Here is a 19,824-nt window from a genome sequence, read left to right as displayed (position 1 = left end):
GGCGAGGATAAATTAGACCTGATGTCCGTCTCCCCCGAGTCGTAATTCAAGTTGTCTACTACAAGTTCTACAACGCTAATTCTCGACTCTCATTGCCTTTCATCGCTTTTCAATATCCCGGTTTATTTACCTGCCCGGTAAAGGCGTCCTTACTCGCTGGTCGAGACTCGGGATCTACGCCATCATCAGTTGAAGCTACCTGTACCAAATCCACGCTGACTAGGTACCTTAGTACCTTACTATTTGTCAAGCTAGAAAAGGAAACCCCAAACACGAGGCCAAAATGGGAAAGGGAGGAAAGAAGCCGACCGAGGTCACGTCGAAGACATCAAAAATAAAATGACCTACCAAGTCCAGATTCACGTTCTCGGCTTCCCGCAACAACGACAGCTTCTTGTCTTCGTTTGTTGTTCAAAGGGGGCGGTTTCTTGTCCTCATAGCTACCAGTTCTAGCCCCTTCTGAGCAGACACAGAACTTTTATCGGCAAACGGTTTCGGCAATCAGGACGAAAGTACCGGTTTCGAAGACGAGACACTCCGTACCAGCGTTGTTCGAGTGGGTTGGCTCAATCAGACAACAGTCAACATCAAGCCTGGTCAGCTGCTGACAGATGGTACGCGGCAATCAAACTTCGCCGTTGGTGTCTGCGGTTGCGATAGCCTGGTGCGCCATGCAATCTGTCCAGATTATACACTAGTGGCGGGATCGGATGATATTGACCGGGTTTTCACGATCCGAGGAGGATCGGGAGCTGGCAGGGGTCGAGCAGCCCGAAGACTGGCCGTAGCTTTGGGCAACCCAGCGTCGCATCCGGCTAGACAACTTGCCTGTCAGATGAAGAAGCAACTCTGACGAGGCTGCAGCGTAGCTCTGAAGCGCAATGCCGCGACGGAGCGGGGTGGGTTTTGGTGTGCTGTCAGTCACCACCCACTCTGGAGAGTCTGGCCTGCTCGCTCGATGACCTGGAGCGATTTCAATCCTTAGTAGTACGGCCACTGCGTGATTTCGCTAGCGCACTTGAAAGGCAATAGTGTAACGGCTCGTAAAGAAGGGGAAATCCCAGGATGGCAGCTGGCGTTTCCCGTTGCTTCTCCGGTACCGCGCGGGAACAGGCGAGACAAGACAGCCGTTGTCAGGGCTAACCTGGAATTTTCCTTCTCAACACTGTGGGACACTGACGTTCGGGGGTCTGAATCGGGGATCGCCATCGCTGGGGGCGAAAGAGCCGTGGTGCGCGCATGACTGTTCCCTGCAGATCAAGGGCATTGAGATGCTACGTCTTGGCATGCTCTCCGTCCGATAGGGACATGGAAGAGCCAGGCAACCTATTGGGTCGAAGTAGCCGTTTGATGGTGGAGTCAACTTATCCTGTGTGCGTTTTCTTGCCTTCGCCGGTGTCGACTGCTTAATCCGTCGAAGCTGGTACATATTGTCCACAATACGGGCGGAGTGGAGTGAGTGGACGAGCGAGCAGAGATCGTCGGCCGGCGGTGCGTAGTGTATGTCGGGAGAACGCTGGAGGTGCGAGTCGGACGTTACCGATTGGCACCTCTCGCAAGCTACTCTGTAGTGCTCATCGAGAATTGGCGAGATGGACTCAATTGAGAAGCGATACAATGATGGAGATGACAAAGACTAGCAGAGTGTTCAGGATGGCACCTCCGACCATGGTAATACACCTTGAAATGTCGGGTGCGATATGGGCAGGTGCAGACCGAATGGCCTGACAATCGCTCAGTTGGGGATATTTACACTAGATCGAGCGCTGCTTTCCCGATTGGGACAACGCGCTGAAATCAAGCCGACTCGCGAGCTCCCCACACGATCAGCCTGGCTGTGGGTGCCTGCGCCCGCCTGTTCGCCTGGTCATTCCCTACACTAGCGTAACTGCCCGGGAGCATCCTTCTCCGAGTGGGCTTCGTAACGATGCAAACGACCATGACATCCCCTCCGTATTTGCCTGCTACTCCGTAATTTCTTCGCCCACAGAAGTTCAGCCTTTTACGCCTGCCAGTGAAGTTCTCTATTTACTGCGTACGGAGTACTATCGACTATCCCAGTTGTTAACAGAGCAAGCGAAGCAAGGTGAGATCAGTTCGTGGACTGATTTGGTTACTCTGCGCATACACTAATGTGCACTACTGAAATGTATGTACAATACATACTAGTTTTCTCGAGGGCACGCCTCAGCGGCTCCCGACAAGCCAAACGGAAGCGCTGCCCCAGCTTACGGCCACTCCCTGTTTGAGCGATGGGACCGTCATTTGGCGATCGGCCCTGCACACGCTCGCGGCATTTGCAGCGGATCCCATCCCGTCCTTCTCACGCTGGCACATGGCCAACCAAGATTTTGTTGAATCAGGTCGAACCACCCCAGGACCGCCTCTCTCCCCAGGCATCCTGATGTTTCAGGCGTCGAGCAGCATTTCCGGGTGCCTAAACCGTTGCAGAGGCCCCGATTGCATACATGAAGCCGGCGGAACCATTCCCGCCCCCAACACAATTAAATTGCACGCAGTCAGCAACCATTTCCGGGTTAAAGAGCTACGCACTAAGGTTGCAGCCATGTGTCACTAGGCTAGGTACATACATTCCGCCGGGGAGTTTGACTTTACGCAGTAAACTGCACGACAAAGGCACGGCGTCTCGAAGCCGAATATGCTCCCTCCCTTTGGCTGTGAGCATGACTGCGCCCAACGGCAAGACAACAGAAAAACTCTCCTTGTTAGGTGTGGAGAGATGCATGGGGTTTGATCCCCTGGCCTTGGCGACGGGACGGGCTCCCGTTGCTATGACCTCTCGTCGAAGTTTCTTCAGAGATTCGAAAACGCCAATCATCGACATGGGTCTGTTGACGGACATGCCAATTGTCACGGCAGGATCTGATGACAGATGATTCCATCATCAAGCCACCCGTTGCAAATATCAGGACGGTGGCTTCTTCGTCCCTTTCAACAGGCTCGAAAACAGTGCCATCTACACTTTCCGCCCGCATGATCTGGATACGCGACACAAGGTGAATCGTCAAGTGCGTGAACTGCACAATCAGAAATACAAGTCGCTGCAGGAGCAGACCCCAAGTTGAGAGATGGGCAGCTTGCTCTGGTCTTGATGCATCTCGCGTCTCGAGCGGGACCCGTCGATAGTTGCTCTGGTTTCTAAACGCCTTTGCTTGAAGTGGCGGCGGCTTTTTGAGCGTTGCCACAACAAAACCGGCGACGACATAGATGCTCGCTAGGTTGGTCAGCTACGAGAACGGAAAACCGTGAAGCAACCGACCCAACGCAAGACGCATGTTCCTACTTTGACATAACGTTGCCGCTGTTGCATTAGCGGGTAATCTGGCATGTACTGTATGTACCTGAATCTGAGTCATGCACTGCCAGCTCCATGCAACGGTTTGATGGGCAGCTGACAGCATACGAAAAACACAGACTCGAGCTTCTGGAAGACGGCGGGGGCTTGCGAGTTTGGACGAGTTAGCCATGCCCCTTCGCTCCCGCAAGTCTTCAAAGCCCCAGCCCGCAATCCGAACCTCGAATCGAGCTCGGATCACCCGGAGAAGGAGGGGCAGACTCCGAACTAATCCACAGCAGGGTTACACCACACTTCCAGGAGCAGGCCGGACGAATGGGTACCCGGACGATGCGTTGGATCAAGAGAGCCGCTTCAACTCAAATGAGACGGAAAGGGCCAGTTCATAAGGCTCAAAAAGGCTTAGGGCCAACTCCTTCGCTCATGCATGGACACAACGCACAGGCAGTCGAAAGCTCAGTTAACTGTGGATCGTTCATCAATGCCGGACATGCAAGTGTTCGAGAAAAAAAAAGGCAACGGGCGCCAACCAGGCCATTGGCCGCCGTTTCTCTCCCCGGCACGGCGACACTCAGCAGTAAACCCTGGGACAGCCTTCTTGAAGCGTGGGCATACACGATAGGGCGGAAGGAACAAGGTGGCAGGAAGCAGAGATGAAAGATGTCCGGCTCAACAGCGAAAACCATTGATGCAATAACTACACTAAGTTGGTCAGGTTATGCAGAGCAAGCCAGATTGCGACCTTTCAGTTCCAGCACTTACAACGGGACATGGTGCTCAAAGGACCTCGTCGTGGCCTGGCATGTGTGCACCTTTCTCTGCGGGGAGGCGCGGAACACCAATTCCTGCAGGGTACTGGGCATGCATGTACAGGACATACCTGTACAATTATCCTCGGAGTTTTCTTGGGCACTAACGTTATCCCTGCTTGTTGAGCACGAGGAAGGGTCTACAAGGGGGTGCCGGTTGACGCCAGTAGCACCTTTCCTTGGTGGCGGGACCCCAGGCCGACTTCCGGCACATTTATCCAAAAGAGCATGGTCACCTTGGCACGTACCTGGTACGTGTTTGAACATGCAACTCAGCCCACCAAAAAAAGTTTCCCACGGGTTCTTCAAGATATGGTTCTCGTTCGTGGCAAGAAAAAAAAGGACAAGAGAAGAAGAAAAAGAATAAGGACGGCTCTCCAGATGACGGCGCGGCTGTTTGTTTTGTTAGAAACCTGGCGAGAGATAACTAGAGGAGCGGTTCTGGCCATCCGTCTCTCGAGATTCAGGGCCGCAAACGCAGCCAAGCACTTCCCGTCTGTCAGTCGACCACGGTGCGGGCGTTGGCACATTGACCCACCCCTGGTCCGCCCTGCGCTCCCTTTCCACACCCATTTCCCTTCCCTGGTCGGGTGTTCTGTTGGCAGCAATGACGACTTTGGGTGCTGCCGTGCGGGACCCGTTGGAATCAAGCGCGACCGCAGTCCTCGCGGGTGTACAGATTACTGCGTGGAGTTCGGCAGGCCCAGAACACTCCTCTCCACCGTGCCCGCGCGCCACCCATCGTCCTGCCTGGATCCCTGGTCCCTTTGGACGCGGAGGAGGCCCTTGACCTGCGAGACTTGGGTACCTCGGAGGGGAGAGGGGGGCGTTCATGGCAAGATTATCCGGATGTGGCCAAAGAAACAGTCGTCCCGGCAGCTCACCAAGACATCATCCTCCAGTCAATCATATCACTACTGGTAGTCATTCTTGTTATGAAGGTCTGCCCTTCCTCCAGGGTAGGCAACGGCACTGGATGGGTGGTATTCCGGGCTCCCCTGCCGTCCTTCTCGTCTCGACTCCTCCATAACATCAAGTTTCTGTGTGCACTCTACGCAGGAGCTTAGCATTCAGTTAGTTATACCTGGGCATTCGAGTATATCTGATCGACCTCCCTCCTCTAACCCCCGTCTGATATTCGTTTTGCACCGGTCTGGAGAACGTCAACCCCAGTCTCCGAACCGGACCGCCCCCCCCTGCCACGAGACGTCCTGTCGCGGACGAAAACGTTGGGCAACACACGTCAGACACGGCATTACATTTCTTACCTGGCCTGCCCAGTCCGTCGGAGTTGCACACTGCCATCCCATCTGCAACACCCTGGCGAAGCTGCAGCAGCGGGCTCCTTCCTTGTCTTTGGCCCCTGCTTACTGCCCCTCCTTGATACGTCGAACGTTCAAAAGTCTATCTTGCCCCCCGGGCGGTCGCTCGGCTGTTCCGACTGCCGCTGCTTCGACAAACTTTAAAGAATCTCATTTGTGTCACGGACGAACTTTAAGTTGTCCTGCTTCAGGTCAACGCCTGCAGGGACGTGTTCATAGGTCGCCACCCCTCCATTGGGAGCGCCCCTCTCTACTCTGGGAGGAAAGGCTTGGTACCAGTAGAGGGCCCTAGCGGGAAACAAGGAGGAAATACAGGAGCAGAGGGGGAAAAAAGCGAAACCTTTTGAGAAACGGGGCTGGATAATAGGTCGTTTGGTTCGGAAACTGCACGGGTGGACAGAGCGGAAACGACACGCTCTGGGGACTTACACCTGGAATTCACTGTTCGGCTCGATCATCACACAGTCCAGGCTTCTTTTCGACTATCTTACAGCTCACGGAGGGCCTGCCGCAGCAGCGCAGCCTCCATTTCTTTACAGGCCACGAGAGACTCCCGTCGTTCTGTGTTCTATCCGCCCCGCCCCCAAATATCGATGCCTTTTGGGACCAACGTGCAGTCGCAACTGCTGAACAGCATCAACCGGCCTGCATCAGCTCCTGCTGCTGCGTATTTCGGTGAGTTCTCCCCCCCCCCCCCAGGGCGCCTGCGCTCCTTCGTGTCACGCCTTATTGCCCTACACGCTCAGTTTTCCCGCTTGAACTATGCACCTCCTTTCGCTCAGCTAACTGGGTAAAACTCGCAGAGCTTTTGCTAGTTACATCTCAACCACGAGGTATTAGTCCTCACTCAGTAGAGGCGCCAGACAACAGATTCGACCTTCTGGCGAGGACGGCAACACACACACTTGCAGCGCCCGCCAGATCCGCCGCTTGCGCAGGACGCCTGGTAGCCTTTTAATCTGCATTCAATCTCGCGCCTGAGAACCTTAAATCAATATCCACACAATGATGTACACATTAGGGCAACGTGACTTCGAGTTGGCGGTACGGCAGCAGCCCAAGTATGCCTGCGTCGCCATCGGTAAGGGTAAAGGTAACCCTCCTCGCTGATGCATCATTCACCATTCCTTTGACTGGAACCCCCGATGTACTGACACAACGAGCAGAGAGAAAACCGATTGATCCGCCACCCATCGTGCAGCTCTTGGTCAACCCTAGGAAGGACCCGGCCAGGACCTTCCTCCAAAACCCGTACCTGATCCTTACCGCCAGGCTCATCCGCAAGGGTGACGAGGACAATCAAGACGATCAATCGGCACCCAAGGAAAGCGACCTCACAGGTACCCTTGTTTCGTCGCTCTACAGCCTGAAAGACACCGACAATAGCCAAGGGGGTTTCTTCGTGTTTGGTGACTTGTCCGTGAGAAGGGTGGGCACCTACCGCCTCGCGTTCATTCTCTACGAGTTGCGACTGGCCGAGAAGGAGTGTTGGCTGCTGTCTCGCACCGTCTCGGACCCATTTGTCGTCTACGCGACCAAGACGTTCCCCGGGCTTGCCGAGTCCACCTTTCTCACACGCTCATTTAGCGACCAAGGGGTGCGCCTCCGGCTCCGAAAGGACTCGCGCACCGTCTCGACAAAAAAACGCACCATCAGCCAGGCGGAGCAGATCCGCGCCTCCCAGGGGTTACACGGCTACCTGCCGCATGACGAGAACCATGATCTTAGCCCCAACGGCCACTCTCCGCATCATCTCCGCCGCGTAAACTCCCTCCACGACCAAGCTCAGCTGGACCGCTCTCGCAGCTACTACTCCGAATCTCCCCAGATGCGCGCCGGCGAGTACACCTCCAGCCCATACGGCTACACCCCCTACGACGACCAGAAGCCGCTTAAACGCGCCCGCATGGATGACACCTCAGACAGCCCACACCTCTCAGGTGGCAGTGGCGCTGGTTATGAGACCGACGCATATCATACCTACACCCACCACCACCCCCATCCCCATTCGGGTCCGCGTACTGTCCCCGATCCTCTCGGCTCCATCTACCCTCTCACATCAACAATAACCAGCAGCAGCAGCAGCAGCTACACCACCATCCCCTCCCAACCCGCCGTCCTTCCTCCCGTGCCCTCGCCCTACGGCTCCATGCCGCGCCTCGACACGACGCACCTCCCGCCGCACTCGCCCGCAGCCGCGGGGCCGGGCTCGGCAACGTCCACCTTCTCGCATGGAACCGCCGGAAGCGGCGGCGGGGCAAGGAGGAGCCCCACAATCGGCGGCAGCGGCGCTGGTTATCCGTACCCGACACACCCAGGGCACGGCGGGCAGCAAGCCATGTTTGCCGCCGCCGCCGCCGCCGCAGTGTCGCAAGGGACGAGTTTGCCTTATTATCCGGCGGTGACGGCGCACGGGGGGGAGCATCACGTTGCTGCTGCTGCTGCTGCTGCTGCCGCCGCCAATGCTCATCATCATCCACATCCCGGCGCTGAGGCAGGGTTAGGAATCGTCGGGGTTGGGGCCGGGCTAGGGGGGTTGGATTTGGACAGACCTTGAGCTGCACAGATCGATGATTGAATGCAAAGGGATAAAAGAAACAACTTCAGAGAGAGAGAGAAGAAGGAGGGAAATAAGAAGAGAGCAAAGATCGAGGGAGGAAAAAAGGACAAGATCCAAGGTATTGCTAACCTTGAGGGTCGGAAGGGACCTTTCCCGAGGTGGTTATCGTTACTGCTGGGTTACCAGTCAGTCAGTGCTCGCCGGCCCTGCATGGCGGAAGAAAGGCCGATGGCCCTTCTTGGGGACTGAAACGGCACTCTCCTCCGTCTCACCCTGACACTGTCTCGTTCATCTGCGAAGGTCTCGTTGGGCATTGATGTCCACCGCAGAACCGAAGGGGGTGGGTGGGACGGGGTAGATGACCCAACGCGGTATCCAGCAATCAGAGCACCATTTCGCTCCATGGAGCCAGTTGCTGGCCCAGCCGATTCGATTGCGGCCGCGTGGCGGTTGAGTTCCTCGGGCCTATTCCTCCCTACCCCTCTCCCCTCTCCCCACCAAAACAGATCATCATACCTTCACCCTCAACGTTTCATCGATCCTACTGTTGGCAGGTACAGGCAACGCATAGAGACTGGGTACTCAGAGTAATATCCCTGGAGTCGGACAGGTCGGGCCGGAATTTTGATTGGGCGGTTCCTATTATGCTTTCCCCCTTTCTTCCCTGTCTTTCACACAAACACACACCCCCACACATACATATACACACACTCCCTTTTAGCCCAGCAAAACAACTTTTGCCTCGGTCCCCTTTTCATATTCTTGCTCCCTTCTTTCGAACGGTGCTGCGGCTTACGAGGCTTTCACGGCGCCAATGTATGCGACGAGATACCTTATTAATGTTAGAGCAGGAGGGGTTACCTGGCTTCGACGATCCTTTCAATAGCTGTTCTGGAGGCGTTGACTGGCCCAGTTTAGGTTGATAGTGATAATATCTCCGTTTATACTCGTATTTCCGGCCTGGTGGCATGAACAGATGAGATCCTGCGACAGTTTTTGATGCCTTTTGTGGACCCAGTCCTGTGAGGTGCAAGAAGGTGCACGTTGTCTTGCGTTTCTCATTCCTCTCTTGTCCGAGCCTGTCATGTTACTGGCGGACAAGAACCTCAATCGAAGAAAGCTTCCCGCCTCCAGTATCCCGATGTTAGCGCCATGTTGGACTGTTTGGGCCGCCCCTTTCTCACTTTCTCTCAAGTTCCGACCTGGGAAGCAACTTGGTCCACGGTTGCCTGTACCTTCGAGAACCCCTGAAGTAAATTTTGCATCTGAGCACCACCTCCCAACCCGGCCATATTCAAGCCAGACTACTTCACACACCCGTCCCTAACCCCACCGCGCGTTTAACGTCTCATAAGCCGCTTGATCCACCGGCAACACACTCCCATGCCTCAAATTCGTTGGAAATGCCGACCTATCGCTCCCTGTCCATCCGCTGTTGCTGCCCGGATTGGTGCTCTCAAACGGCCTGTATCCGTCCTGGCCGTAAAAATCCAGCAGAAGGTGTGCTTTCCCCGGAGTTGTATTGTCCCAGTACGCCGCCGGACCCTCTACGCCCTGCTGGATGATTGCCGAATCGCCGCCTGGCCTAGTCCACGTGCCGAAGAGCCCGTTGTCGGAGACCTCGACAAAGACTGTTTTACGTGTCTCGTCTTTCATGAAACGAAGGAAGGAGTTCGAGTCCGTGCCATTGATCGGGAGAATGGTCAAGTCGATGATATTAGTGGGGTTTTTGTCGATAAGGGTTTGCGGGGAGGTGAAGGTTTTGAAGTCGCTGGTGTAGGCGTAGCGGATGCGAATGTTGGAGGGAGAGCCGGTGTGGCTCGGGTCGGAGGTCGAGTACTACAGAAAGTCAGTGTGTGTTGCACCACGAGCACGATTCCCGTGATAGCTCCTCACGAATTTGGATGCCCAGTGAACCAGGTATTGGCCTATGACAGTCAGCTATGTTCATGGCGTGCCTGATGAGAAATACCATACCTTTCGCGGGATCCCAGATTGCCTCTGGAGCCCAAACCATGCCGGCGGTGGCATCTTCCACCTCGACAAGTCTTTCGTTACCCCAGTTAATCAAGTCGGTGCTTTCCCACACAAAGATCCCTCTTGATCCGGTTCGCTGCGCCGCATCCCACGTTGTCTGTTCGAACGTCAGAACAAAGCGCAAAATGCATTTGCAACCTGCGCCTGGACCGAGCTCACCTTGCCAATGTCTAGATCTGTCCCGATGATGTACCACTTCTTGCCGGCTTCGCTTCCACCTCCTGGAATAATGGTCGGGTCTCGGACTCCCCCGGTGCCTTTCGTTGGCTTTATGATTGGGGAGCCTCCATTCAAGGCCCTGAAGGAGACAGGGTTGTTTCCATTGCTGAGATAAAAGTAGACGTACGGGTCAGCTCCGAGAAAGAAGACGCCCAAGTAACCAGCCAAGTTCGGGTCTGCCCGTGCAGCCACTTGACTACTATGGCCCGCAATGTCGACAGCAAGTCCAAAAACCAAACATGCCCATGGTGAGAACAGTGTCATGAAGGCACCCAGCGTTACAGATCTTAGCCTTGCCATTGTAAGGACTGTTTGCGCCGCCCCTGAAGGGACAGAACTGAGGAGCTAACGGTTGATGCTAAGACCCCAGGTGTTGAGGGAACGAAAGTTTCGGCACGGAAGCGGGTCAGTGCTGAATGGTGGCACTTTACATATATTATATGTCTTCACAGCCTACCACGGCTCAGTCCAGCTCACGGCACAAGATGGCATTGTCAGTTGGGGAGCAGCGTCCCCACCGTCGCTTGTGCAAAGTTGTGTTGCATTTAGGCTCAAACTGACTCCCGGCGTTGCTACATGCTGCTGGCTAATCTCGCGTTTTTATTTGAGCGCATACCGGCGAACGAAACGAGCCTTGTTAGGTAGGGCGCTCTGGCGTAATAGCGCTTTGCTGTGTCTAGTTGGAGCCCGGGCATGGTGTTGCTGAACCGGGTTTACTCGTCTTGGCGAAGCCGGGCTCACGGCGGATTTGTGGAATAATTGTTATGGACGGTTTCGGGCCGGACAGTGTTGTTGTATTCGCAACCAGATCGAGGCCCACGTCCTGGGGTCCATTGCGGGGATCGGCAATTGATCGCCCGAGAGCGTTCACAAGTCAGGGAGCAGAAACTAGCTGCTCTCTGTTGAAACCACATCAACTCAGCTCATGTTGATGGACCTCCAGAACTGGACGTTTGGGTCACCTCGAGACCGAGCTCGGGTTCTATTGTGGAGTGGTGATCCGTTGTTGACAGCAGCCGCACCTCCCCTCCGACTCTGCCCTTGGCGTTGTCGAGGACTGCTCGGAAGGCTTCCAGGCGAGTATCAAGGGCAAAGTCTGAAAGGGTCGAGTCTTGCGAATCTTGAAGACTTGTAGGATCAACATCTGCTAAGCTTGCAAGCTCTTCGGCAGATTCAACGGTTTCGAAGTTGTCGACCTCCAGGACGTGAGAGCCCAGTACGACATTGGTAGCAGATCGATGATAGTCACCTTCTAAAGGCGTCGACGGCTCTCTGTGGCGATCTGGTACTGACGCAGAAGATTGGGTGGAAAGGTCCGCATTGCTCACCGAGGCAGCGCCCTGGCTGTTCAAACTGACGGGAACGTCAAGATCGTGTTTCTTGAACCGCTCTGTCATGGCTTGGTCGTGCCGAAATTCATCTGCAGAGCAATGCGGCGAAAAGAGTTGTTCGACTGTGATGCCTGATAGCAGTGTCAGTGCTCGCTCATGGAGACGGGTCCTAGCAAGACTGGTACCTTCACGCAGCCACCGAGGGACATCGACCGTACAAGGCCACACATCCCTGGGCTTGAATTTACTAACAAAATGGCAGAGTTCTGGATAAGAAGAATGGCGGGAGTACGGGAACGTGATGATGTTCGGGAGCGGTTGGTACTGGTTTGTTGAAAGACGTTCGCTACGCATCTCGAGCTTGCTTGCTATTCCTTGCAGACCGTTGATGAGTTCTGTTTCGTTGTTATCCCGGAAGGCGGTACTCTTCAGTTCAATAGGGACCTTTCGGCCGCTAGCGATAGCTCCGAGAAGGAACTGACCGAGCCGTTCGCGCAGATCGTTGGAGATACAATCGAAATCGCCCAGCCTGTCAAGTCAGCTAGGGAAGTCCTTGGTATAATACTTCAACTTACGCTTCCATGAGCGCCTTTACGTCATCCGGAGTGAGATAGTCAAGCTCTGCTTCCCGCTCCAGATCCCGGCCCCCTCCCCCAACACCAACTTCTAGTACATCTTGACCATCGGGAAGTCGGGTAATGATGGGACGGATCCAAACGACTGGATGGTTTCTCACAGTGGAACAGTAATTGCCCTTTTCGCAACTGTGAATCCGGACAGTCTCATCGAGGGTCAGACATCCGGAATGCTGGGTGTTGCCACACCTGAAACCAACCAATGCAGGCGCTTCAGGGGCGAGATGTGAAGAGGGCGCAAACTTGGCGTCAGAATGTGTCGCCACCAGTGAGCGGTACATGAGTAATGTGTACTCGTCAACGTGGACCTGGCAAGTCAGATGTACGGAAGATGACTTGAGAGAGAGCAATTGCGTACCTTAGAGCCTAGGGCTTTTGAGAGAGCGAGCCACACGTCTTCGTACCTGGCCAGGAGGTTGGAAAGCGAACTTGACGGTTCTAGCGATCGGGAAGAACTCACCCGTACGTCCAGGCCTGGAGATGAAAGATGGTGTCGCTAGGATATCTCGAGACTTTGCGAAGCAACTCGCTGATACCCTCGGATTTGGTGGGAAACTCAACATCATCTATGAAGGACGTGTCGAGGTATATTGTGTCTATGGTTTTGAGTCCGGAAGAATATTCGATCAGAGATGGCGATCGAGCAATCGCGTTGACAAACCATGGCTCGGCTCTAACATCTCCAGTGTAGAGGACGGCCTTGCCTTGGCCCTCGAACACTATGGGTCCAGCGTAAGTAGACGATTATCTTGGGCAAATATCGGATGCTTACAAAACATGACGGCACCTGGGCAATGATTGGCATCCAGCAAGGTGACCTGTAGATGATTTTCGGGCTCGAGTTCAAGAAGTGTTGGTGTATTCAGGGGTATGGGTTTCTGTATAATTAGTGTAAGCGGTTGTATAGCGGCTTTGATCACGGTGTAATGGCACCCACAAGCAGGCTCCTGAGATGGCGGTACTTTTGAACGCGTGCCTCCAAAATGCCCCTGGCATAGTTGATCCGGCAAGGGTACCTCTCAAGGCGCAGCAGCATCTCCTTGGTGGCGGCAGAACAGTAGACACTATGAATGAAGGTTAAAAGTCCAGATCAGAACCACCATCAAGGAATAGAACCACCTCCTACAATGGCGACCGAAGGGTCTCCAGACCAGCGAGATGGTCGCTATGAATGTGGCTCAGGAAACATGCCAACGGCGGGCGAAGGTCTGGATGTGAGCGGAAAAAGTCGACTACTGCAGGTTAGTCTAAGAAGTCCAAATGGAAAACTCTATGAAACTGCAAGACTTGCCTCGAATGTCGGGGAATTCGGCCACGAGGCCGTTGAATGTCGACATTGTAGACAAGGGGAGTTGGTGTTGGTCATCGAGAGACGAACCACAAATCTGGGAGAAATGTAGACTTTGTGGCTAATCGAGGATGGAAATTTTGACTTAATGAAATTGCAGCCGGTCATTGGAAACCTCCACCTAAGTGGTCTCTTGAATAGGTAGTTGAGACAGATGAGGAAAGAGCCCCAGGCAGCAACGGGAGCGATATGAAAGAGATCATGGGCACTCCCTGGTTGGGCAATGACCCACATTGAACTCTGAGCGCCAGCTGACCGAGGTTGTCTCACGTCCCACCACTTCACAACCTTATTCTCATTGTTTCTCCGCTCCTCTATTTTCAACCCACTGGACACGCCTGTCTTGGCAGGTTCCGTGGTTTTCTTCCAACTATGCTGCGTTCTGGACCATGAGAGAAGATCATCACAGTCAGCGAGGAATCGCCGCCTTCGAAATCAGCACTGGTAACTCACAGAAGCTTGTCGTCTGTCACAAACATAGTTTAGAGAAGGCATCAGAGCTTGATGAACATGACGACCGGGAGTCAAAGCACTGAAGCGTCAAGACAGGAGCAAAGGACGACATAACAGCGCGGCCCGAGCAGTCAGGCTCGATTGATTGGCGGTATGGATTGTGGAGTAGCGGCCCACCCAGCCGTTGACCTTCCGCAGTCTTGGCGGGGAACCAATGCATATCAGCGGCTGGTCCCCTCGAGTTTCACATTCGCCCCGTTTGCTCCAGGACGAGGGGCGCCAGAGGTTATTCGGCATGGCTCAGCCTCATCCCATTAGTGATCCCAAATATGGTGGATGTAACGCGTGGTGGCTCGACCAAAAAGCCCGTCAAACTCGCCATTTCCGCATTGGTTGAACATCAAGTATTCCCAGGCAATCGTCCATCTTGATCATGGTGTCAATAATTAGTTCCCAAGTGATCGAATCACTGACCCCGGGCCGATTCATCGCGGCTCTTATTCTCCTCACCATCAGCTCCTTCGTCGTCGACTTCGCACGGAAGCCCCTCTATTCGAAGACGCTTCCCCGAGTTGGGCCAGGCGGTAGCTTCCTAGGGACACTCAAGAGCTGGGCCTACTTTCTAACCCGTTATCACACCTGGGTCGCAGAGGGCTACGAGAAGGTGGATCTTCATTTTCCTTTCTTTCTTCCCTTTTCCTTTTCCTCTCCAGTTTGCAAGACTGACTTCTCGTAGTACTCCAAACAAGGACGCGCGTTCGTGGTTCCCTCTGCCCCTTACCGCCCCCAGGAGATTGTCATACCCCGTTCACAGGCAGCATGGATGCTCGAGCAACCCGACCGCGTGCTATCGACCAAGGAAGCGCATCGGGACACGCTGCACAACGACTACCAGTTCTTCGGGGTGGACGACGAGTTCCCTATCCGGACTATCCACAAGCACCTCGCTCGCAACATCGCCGGTCTTATACCCGCCGTACAGGAGGAAGTCCACGCCGCGATTGACGATACTTTTGGGAAGGATGTTGAGAACTGGACATCTCTCAATCTATGGGAAGCTTGGTTAGGAATCATCCCGCGGGTGACCAACCGAATCCTCGTCGGCGCCCCGTTGTGCAGGAATCAGAAGTTCCTCGACTGTCAAGTCGGTTTCGCCAATGATGTGGTCCGCAACGGTTTCCTGCTGGACATGGTCCCGCACATCTTCCAGCCGCTTGTCGCCCCGTTTATTGTTCTTCCCAATTGGTGGCACTGGCGCAGATCCTACTCCCATGCTAGGCCCGTGATCGAACAACGGCTGTACGACTTGGAGCGTCACGAGTCGGGCGACGACCCGGCCGGCGACGATTGGAAGGCGCCGGAGGATATGCTAACTTGGCTGATCCGGCAAGCCAAAGCGGAGGGTCTCACCAGCGAACTTAACCCGGAGATGCTTTCCAAGAGAATCCTCCCCGTGGAGTTCGCGGCGATACATACGACAGTCACGACGGGCTTCAACCTGATCCTCGATCTGCTGTCGTCGGACCCTTCGCTGGGATACATCGACACCATCCGAGAGGAAACGTCCCGCGTCTTCGCCGAAGAGAACGGCGCCTGGACCAAGCAGGGTCTCGCCCGCCTCCACCGCACCGACAGCGCCATCAAGGAGAGCATGCGCTTCAGCCACTTTGCCAGAGCGCTCACACACCGCAAGGTGGTCGCTCCCGAGGGCGTGACGAACCCCGTCGAGGGGTGGCATGCGCCGTACGGAGCGTTCCTGATGCTGGATCTGGCGGGGACGCACCGCGACCCGGAGCTGTACCCGGAGCCGGACAAGTACGATGCCTGGCGGTTCTCGCGCCAGAGAGAGGCCTACGAGGCGAAGTCGGCCGAGGAGAAGGGCGATGCCGAAGAGGCGATGCGGGTCAAGAAGTTGGGCATGGTTACCACGAGCGCGGAGTTTTTGGCCTTCAGCCACGGCAGGCACGCCTGGTGAGTTGTCTTATTATTATTGGGATCGGAAATTGGTTACCTTGACTGACGGCTGCATCAGCCCCGGGAGGTTCTTCGTTGCACACGAACTCAAGATGATCTTGGCCTATTTGGTGCAGAACTACGAGTTCAAACCGTTGGCCGAGAGGCCGAAGTCGACATGGATTGGGTCGAGTTTCATTCCTGCAGTGCAGGCGACGATCGAAGTGCGGAGGCGGAAGACGCGTGTATGATCCCCTCTCTGACTGCACCGAGTAGGCCAACTTGACGATTAGCTAAACTGATGTATGATGGATGTCACGGTCTCTGTATTCTCTGGCTGTCCCACTATGGCCAAGGAGTTGTTGGGGGATTACTTGCGTGACAAGCTAAAGCGGGACCGCAGGCCCATTGGAATCTGTATACTATTCTGTAACTCTCCATGGACACAGTTGCCTGGCACCGTACTTTTTTTTTCCCGAATGGAGATACCAGCCCACAACTCCCCCTTCCTTTTTTTCAATCCCTAAACTGCTCCAATGGTGTGTACCTCCAATCCGAGAAATACGCAGGTGTGGTTCCGTTGCCACCATTACTGGTCGCATAGATGCCCAGAAGGGTTCCTGCGTTCCGAAAAAAAATCCAGGTCAATTAAAAAGCTCTGGCCATGGCGCTTACACGCTTCGCAAGGAAGACAGAAATAGGAGAGAGAACTCACCAGTAAAGCCCCAGCTAACGGCGTCGTTCGAAGCCTCCATGACCACCCTCAGCTCAGACCGTCTCCCCTCCGGCCCGACACGGAACGAGAAGTGACTCGAATTACAAGCCCGGATCTCTAACACGAGCTTCCCGCCTCTCCAGGCCCGGGGTATCGGGTACACGACAGGCGCCGGGACGGGCACGTACGACTCGCCCCTGAACCGCACGTGCGGGATCATCAAGTCTTGTCCGCCCTCTTCTTCCTCTTCGCCCCGCTCGCGCTCGTCCTTCTCGTCCGGACGACTACTACTAATAGTACTACTACTACTCAGGCCCGGCAGCGAGGGCGCGGTGGCGGAGCCGCGAGGGAGCAGGACGACGCCCAGGTCGAGGTGGTGGTTCTGCGTCAGGAAGGCGGTCACGCCGGCCTCTTCCCCGGCGGTCCGCGGCGCGTAGTCGAGCGTGACGCTGTAGGCGAAGAGGGTGTGCTGCTGCCGGCGCGAGACGAAGGTCTGGTCGCCCCCCGCGTAGTTGCCGTTGAGGGCGGTCAGGTTCAGGCGGGACGGGGTCAGGCGGAGGGTGTTGGGGTGCCCGGGCGGGGACGGCGTGTAGGAGGACGGGTTCGGGTATCGCCAGTAGGTGAGGTGGGCCGGCAGGGACGCCGAGCGGGGGAAGGTCAGGTGTTCCGGGTCGGCGGAGTTGACGTAGGGGCTGTAGGGAGAACAGGGGAGGAGGAGGAGGAGGAAGAGGAGGGAAGGTTAGCGGTCGGCGGGGGATGGTCCGAGAGTTTGAGGGGGGCGGAGGCCGGAAAGAAAACGGCTTACCCGACTCCGCGAATGTCCTTCTGCGAAGGAGGCATCGGCCAGCCGCTCATCCTGCCAGATATGGGGGTGAAGGTTGGCCACTCGTCCTTCGGCCAGCTCACGGCCGTCATGACGGTCTCGCGGCCCATGGGGTAGTGAAGATATTCTGGACCGGAGCGGGTGGAGAGGGCGACTGCCCACCTTCAGGTAGCACGATTAGCTTTAAGCGGCGAGAGACAAGAGATGTTGCCGAGACAAAGTTTTCTTACCAGTTCCCATGTCTGTCATGGAACAGGTCTGAATGCCCGACGGTTTGAACTATGACATGGTGAGCGCTATTGTATCAGCCACGAGTTGCGGTTGGTCTTACAGTAACTGGTCGTGTTGGCGTTGGTCAACACGGGGTTGTTCGGGTTGGACTCGTAAGGACCGGAGATTTTTCTCGACCGGGCCATGGTCACCATATGGTCGATGCCGGTCCCCCCTGGCTCGTGTCAGCATCGGCGGCACCAACAGGTCCACAAGAAGGGCCTTGCTCACCTTCAGCAGCCAGCAAGTAGTACCACCCATCTTTGCGGTAGATGTGCGGCCCTTCAGGAGCCTAAACTCCCAGTTGTGTCAGGAGGGAATACGCCAGAGAGGAGGAAGTGTGCGAGAATCATACCATGCCGCCCGTTCCGTTCCAGATGATGCGCCACTCGCCGACGGCTCCCGTGTCGAGATCGACTTCGGCCTGCTGGATGTATGGGCTGGGGAAGGGTGAGCGCCAGAACAGAACCGGCGGGCGGCGATGTGGACGAGCTTACCCAACATGCCAAGCATGGGCGCCGGTGATGTACACCTTTCCATCCTCGTCCCAGAAAGGCTCCGTGTCGTAGCCAGTGAAGTTGAAGTGGACGGCCTTGGACCAGGACCTCGGATCATACGGATTCTTTGCCTTGAAGATGATCTAGAGCAGAAGGAGTCATCAGCCTTCAGGGTTCTCCCCCCAACCCCCTCCCAACCAAAAAAAAAAAAAAAAAAAAAAGCACAGAGGCAACAATAATCATGCGCCGCACGCACATTGTCCCATCTGGAAGCGTCCTCCTGCGGCCGGTCGTCGTCCACTAGTGTGGTGACCAACCAGAAGATGTCGTCATGGAACCGGAGGGTGGGTGCCCAGATGCCGCTGTCGGAAGTAAGCCCGTGTTCGTCAAGCACGCATGCCTTCAGAGCGCCAGAGGCGGCAACATACCTGGTCGACCGGTTGGTCTCGGCGAGCCGGGGAAGTTGTTCCTTGCGATTCAGCACATGGCCGATCAACTTCCAGTTCTGCAGGTCCTTGCTGGCATGAATCGGGATGCCCGGGAAGGCATTGAAGCTCGACGAGGCACAGAAGAAGGTGTGGTCACGCTCGGGCACGTAGATGCAGCTCGGATCGGGGTAGAAGCCGGGGAAGATGGGGTTGTAGAAAGTGGAATTCCGGCCGTGTCCCGGTGAAGCGGACACGCCCGCCAGGAGACCGAGCAGCAGGGAAGCGAAAAACATGGCTTCAGGTGACGCGGTCCCTTGCCTTTGCGAGGCATCATGTTGGGAGAGCAGCAAAGTTCGACGAGGACAATTAATAAGTACTGCATACTGTAACTACTGCAACCTTCCTAAGGACCCGGTAGTTGCCCCGCGGACGAGAGAAAGAGGTTGCATTCCCGGATAAAGGGGAATAAACAGGGTCCGGAGTAAGATGGCTGGCTAGGTACACTGGACTCCAAGGCGTACTTCGTGCTCCCGGGTGGAATTGACCCGAAGATGTAGGCAACTGACTGTCACCGTCGTCCCTCTGCCGATCTTGTTTTTTTTTTTTTTTTTTTTTTTTTTTCGAGCATGGCGTTGGACCCGCCAGCAACTGCCTCTCGTGAGGAAAAGTTGGAGTTGGGGTTGCAAAAGGAAGCTGCTGGTCACGATCGTGCAATCCGTTGCAATCCGAGCGTGTGTGTTGACGCGCGCCGAAAAATTTTGTTCGTTATTTTATTTTTGTTGTTTTTTTTTATATTTCGAAAGTGCTAGGTCCTATAGGTCGAATTTATTCGCTGCCTTCAAGATATCTGCTCACAATCATTTTAGAAGGAGAGGTGAGCCAGCCTAGGTACCGAGTTGCTCCCCTGGAATAGGTCCTCCTTCAACTGGTGGCAGGGTTAGGGTCAAACTTGGTTCGAGGTGTGCTGATTATGGAGTCTGCAGTGGATTAGTTATCCGCGCTCTGTACGGATTAATAAACCAACTACCGAGCCAAGCACTCAGGCCTCAGCCGCCTGGAATTTGCCCGCAACCCCCACTTTAGGCAAGTGTTTGCCACATGCAGCCAA

The 19,824-nt window shown here is 55.3% G+C and overlaps 7 protein-coding genes across 7 annotated transcripts; 3 read left to right on the top strand and 4 right to left on the bottom strand.

The window, feature by feature from the left end:
* Window positions 1-2,614: 2,614 nt before the first annotated feature.
* P884DRAFT_261206 (uncharacterized protein) lies at window positions 2,615-3,143 on the bottom strand. Its single transcript, XM_069441533.1, has one exon. The coding sequence runs from the start codon at window positions 2,994-2,996 to the stop codon at window positions 2,727-2,729; it is 270 nt and encodes an 89-aa protein (XP_069296385.1). The 5' UTR covers window positions 2,997-3,143; the 3' UTR covers window positions 2,615-2,726.
* A 3,309-nt stretch (window positions 3,144-6,452) lies between these two features.
* P884DRAFT_300879 (velvet factor-domain-containing protein) lies at window positions 6,453-7,951 on the top strand (the record flags this gene model as incomplete). The annotated part of the gene is made up of 3 exons (XM_069444809.1): window positions 6,453-6,528; window positions 6,614-7,814; window positions 7,870-7,951. 3 exons carry the CDS (start codon window positions 6,453-6,455, stop codon window positions 7,949-7,951), a joined length of 1,359 nt encoding a protein of 452 aa, XP_069296384.1.
* A 1,379-nt stretch (window positions 7,952-9,330) lies between these two features.
* P884DRAFT_278648 (glycoside hydrolase family 43 protein) lies at window positions 9,331-10,563 on the bottom strand (the record flags this gene model as incomplete). The annotated part of the gene is made up of 4 exons (XM_069443211.1): window positions 9,331-9,846; window positions 9,904-9,935; window positions 9,985-10,141; window positions 10,204-10,563. The coding sequence occupies 4 exons, from the start codon at window positions 10,561-10,563 to the stop codon at window positions 9,331-9,333; spliced, it is 1,065 nt and encodes a 354-aa protein (XP_069296383.1).
* On the top strand, window positions 10,396-11,077 carry P884DRAFT_37021 (uncharacterized protein). Its single transcript, XM_069445858.1, has one exon. The coding sequence runs from the start codon at window positions 10,619-10,621 to the stop codon at window positions 10,967-10,969; it is 351 nt and encodes a 116-aa protein (XP_069296382.1). The 5' UTR covers window positions 10,396-10,618; the 3' UTR covers window positions 10,970-11,077.
* A 109-nt stretch (window positions 11,078-11,186) lies between these two features.
* Window positions 11,187-13,566, bottom strand: P884DRAFT_203983 (uncharacterized protein; the record flags this gene model as incomplete). The annotated part of the gene is made up of 9 exons (XM_069438539.1): window positions 11,187-11,410; window positions 11,513-11,725; window positions 11,780-12,123; window positions 12,170-12,537; window positions 12,588-12,633; window positions 12,690-12,948; window positions 13,002-13,107; window positions 13,167-13,293; window positions 13,517-13,566. The coding sequence occupies 9 exons, from the start codon at window positions 13,564-13,566 to the stop codon at window positions 11,187-11,189; spliced, it is 1,737 nt and encodes a 578-aa protein (XP_069296381.1).
* Window positions 13,567-14,463: 897 nt separating this feature from the next.
* On the top strand, window positions 14,464-16,234 carry P884DRAFT_203715 (cytochrome P450; the record flags this gene model as incomplete). The annotated part of the gene is made up of 3 exons (XM_069438517.1): window positions 14,464-14,694; window positions 14,767-16,001; window positions 16,063-16,234. 3 exons carry the CDS (start codon window positions 14,464-14,466, stop codon window positions 16,232-16,234), a joined length of 1,638 nt encoding a protein of 545 aa, XP_069296380.1.
* A 265-nt stretch (window positions 16,235-16,499) lies between these two features.
* P884DRAFT_203969 (glycoside hydrolase family 43 protein) lies at window positions 16,500-19,009 on the bottom strand (the record flags this gene model as incomplete). The annotated part of the gene is made up of 11 exons (XM_069438537.1): window positions 16,500-16,603; window positions 16,699-16,944; window positions 17,002-17,390; window positions 17,504-17,683; window positions 17,752-17,800; window positions 17,853-17,966; window positions 18,023-18,083; window positions 18,147-18,231; window positions 18,289-18,431; window positions 18,545-18,650; window positions 18,717-19,009. 11 exons carry the CDS (start codon window positions 19,007-19,009, stop codon window positions 16,500-16,502), a joined length of 1,770 nt encoding a protein of 589 aa, XP_069296379.1.
* Between the last annotated feature and the right edge of the window lie 815 nt (window positions 19,010-19,824).

The sequence above is a fragment of the Thermothelomyces heterothallicus genome (assembly GCF_042370625.1).
Source record: "Thermothelomyces heterothallicus CBS 202.75 unplaced genomic scaffold P884_scaffold_16, whole genome shotgun sequence".
Lineage (NCBI taxonomy): Eukaryota > Fungi > Ascomycota > Sordariomycetes > Sordariales > Chaetomiaceae > Thermothelomyces > Thermothelomyces heterothallicus.
Note: the sequence above shows the minus strand (reverse complement) of the source record. Positions and strands in the feature narration are given on the sequence as shown.

Coding starts and splice junctions, on each gene's coding strand:
- P884DRAFT_261206 (XM_069441533.1), bottom strand. CDS start 2,996: ATGCGGGCGGAAAGTGTAGATGGCACTGTTTTCGAGCCTGTTGAAAGG.
- P884DRAFT_37021 (XM_069445858.1), top strand. CDS start 10,619: ATGCTAAGACCCCAGGTGTTGAGGGAACGAAAGTTTCGGCACGGAAGC.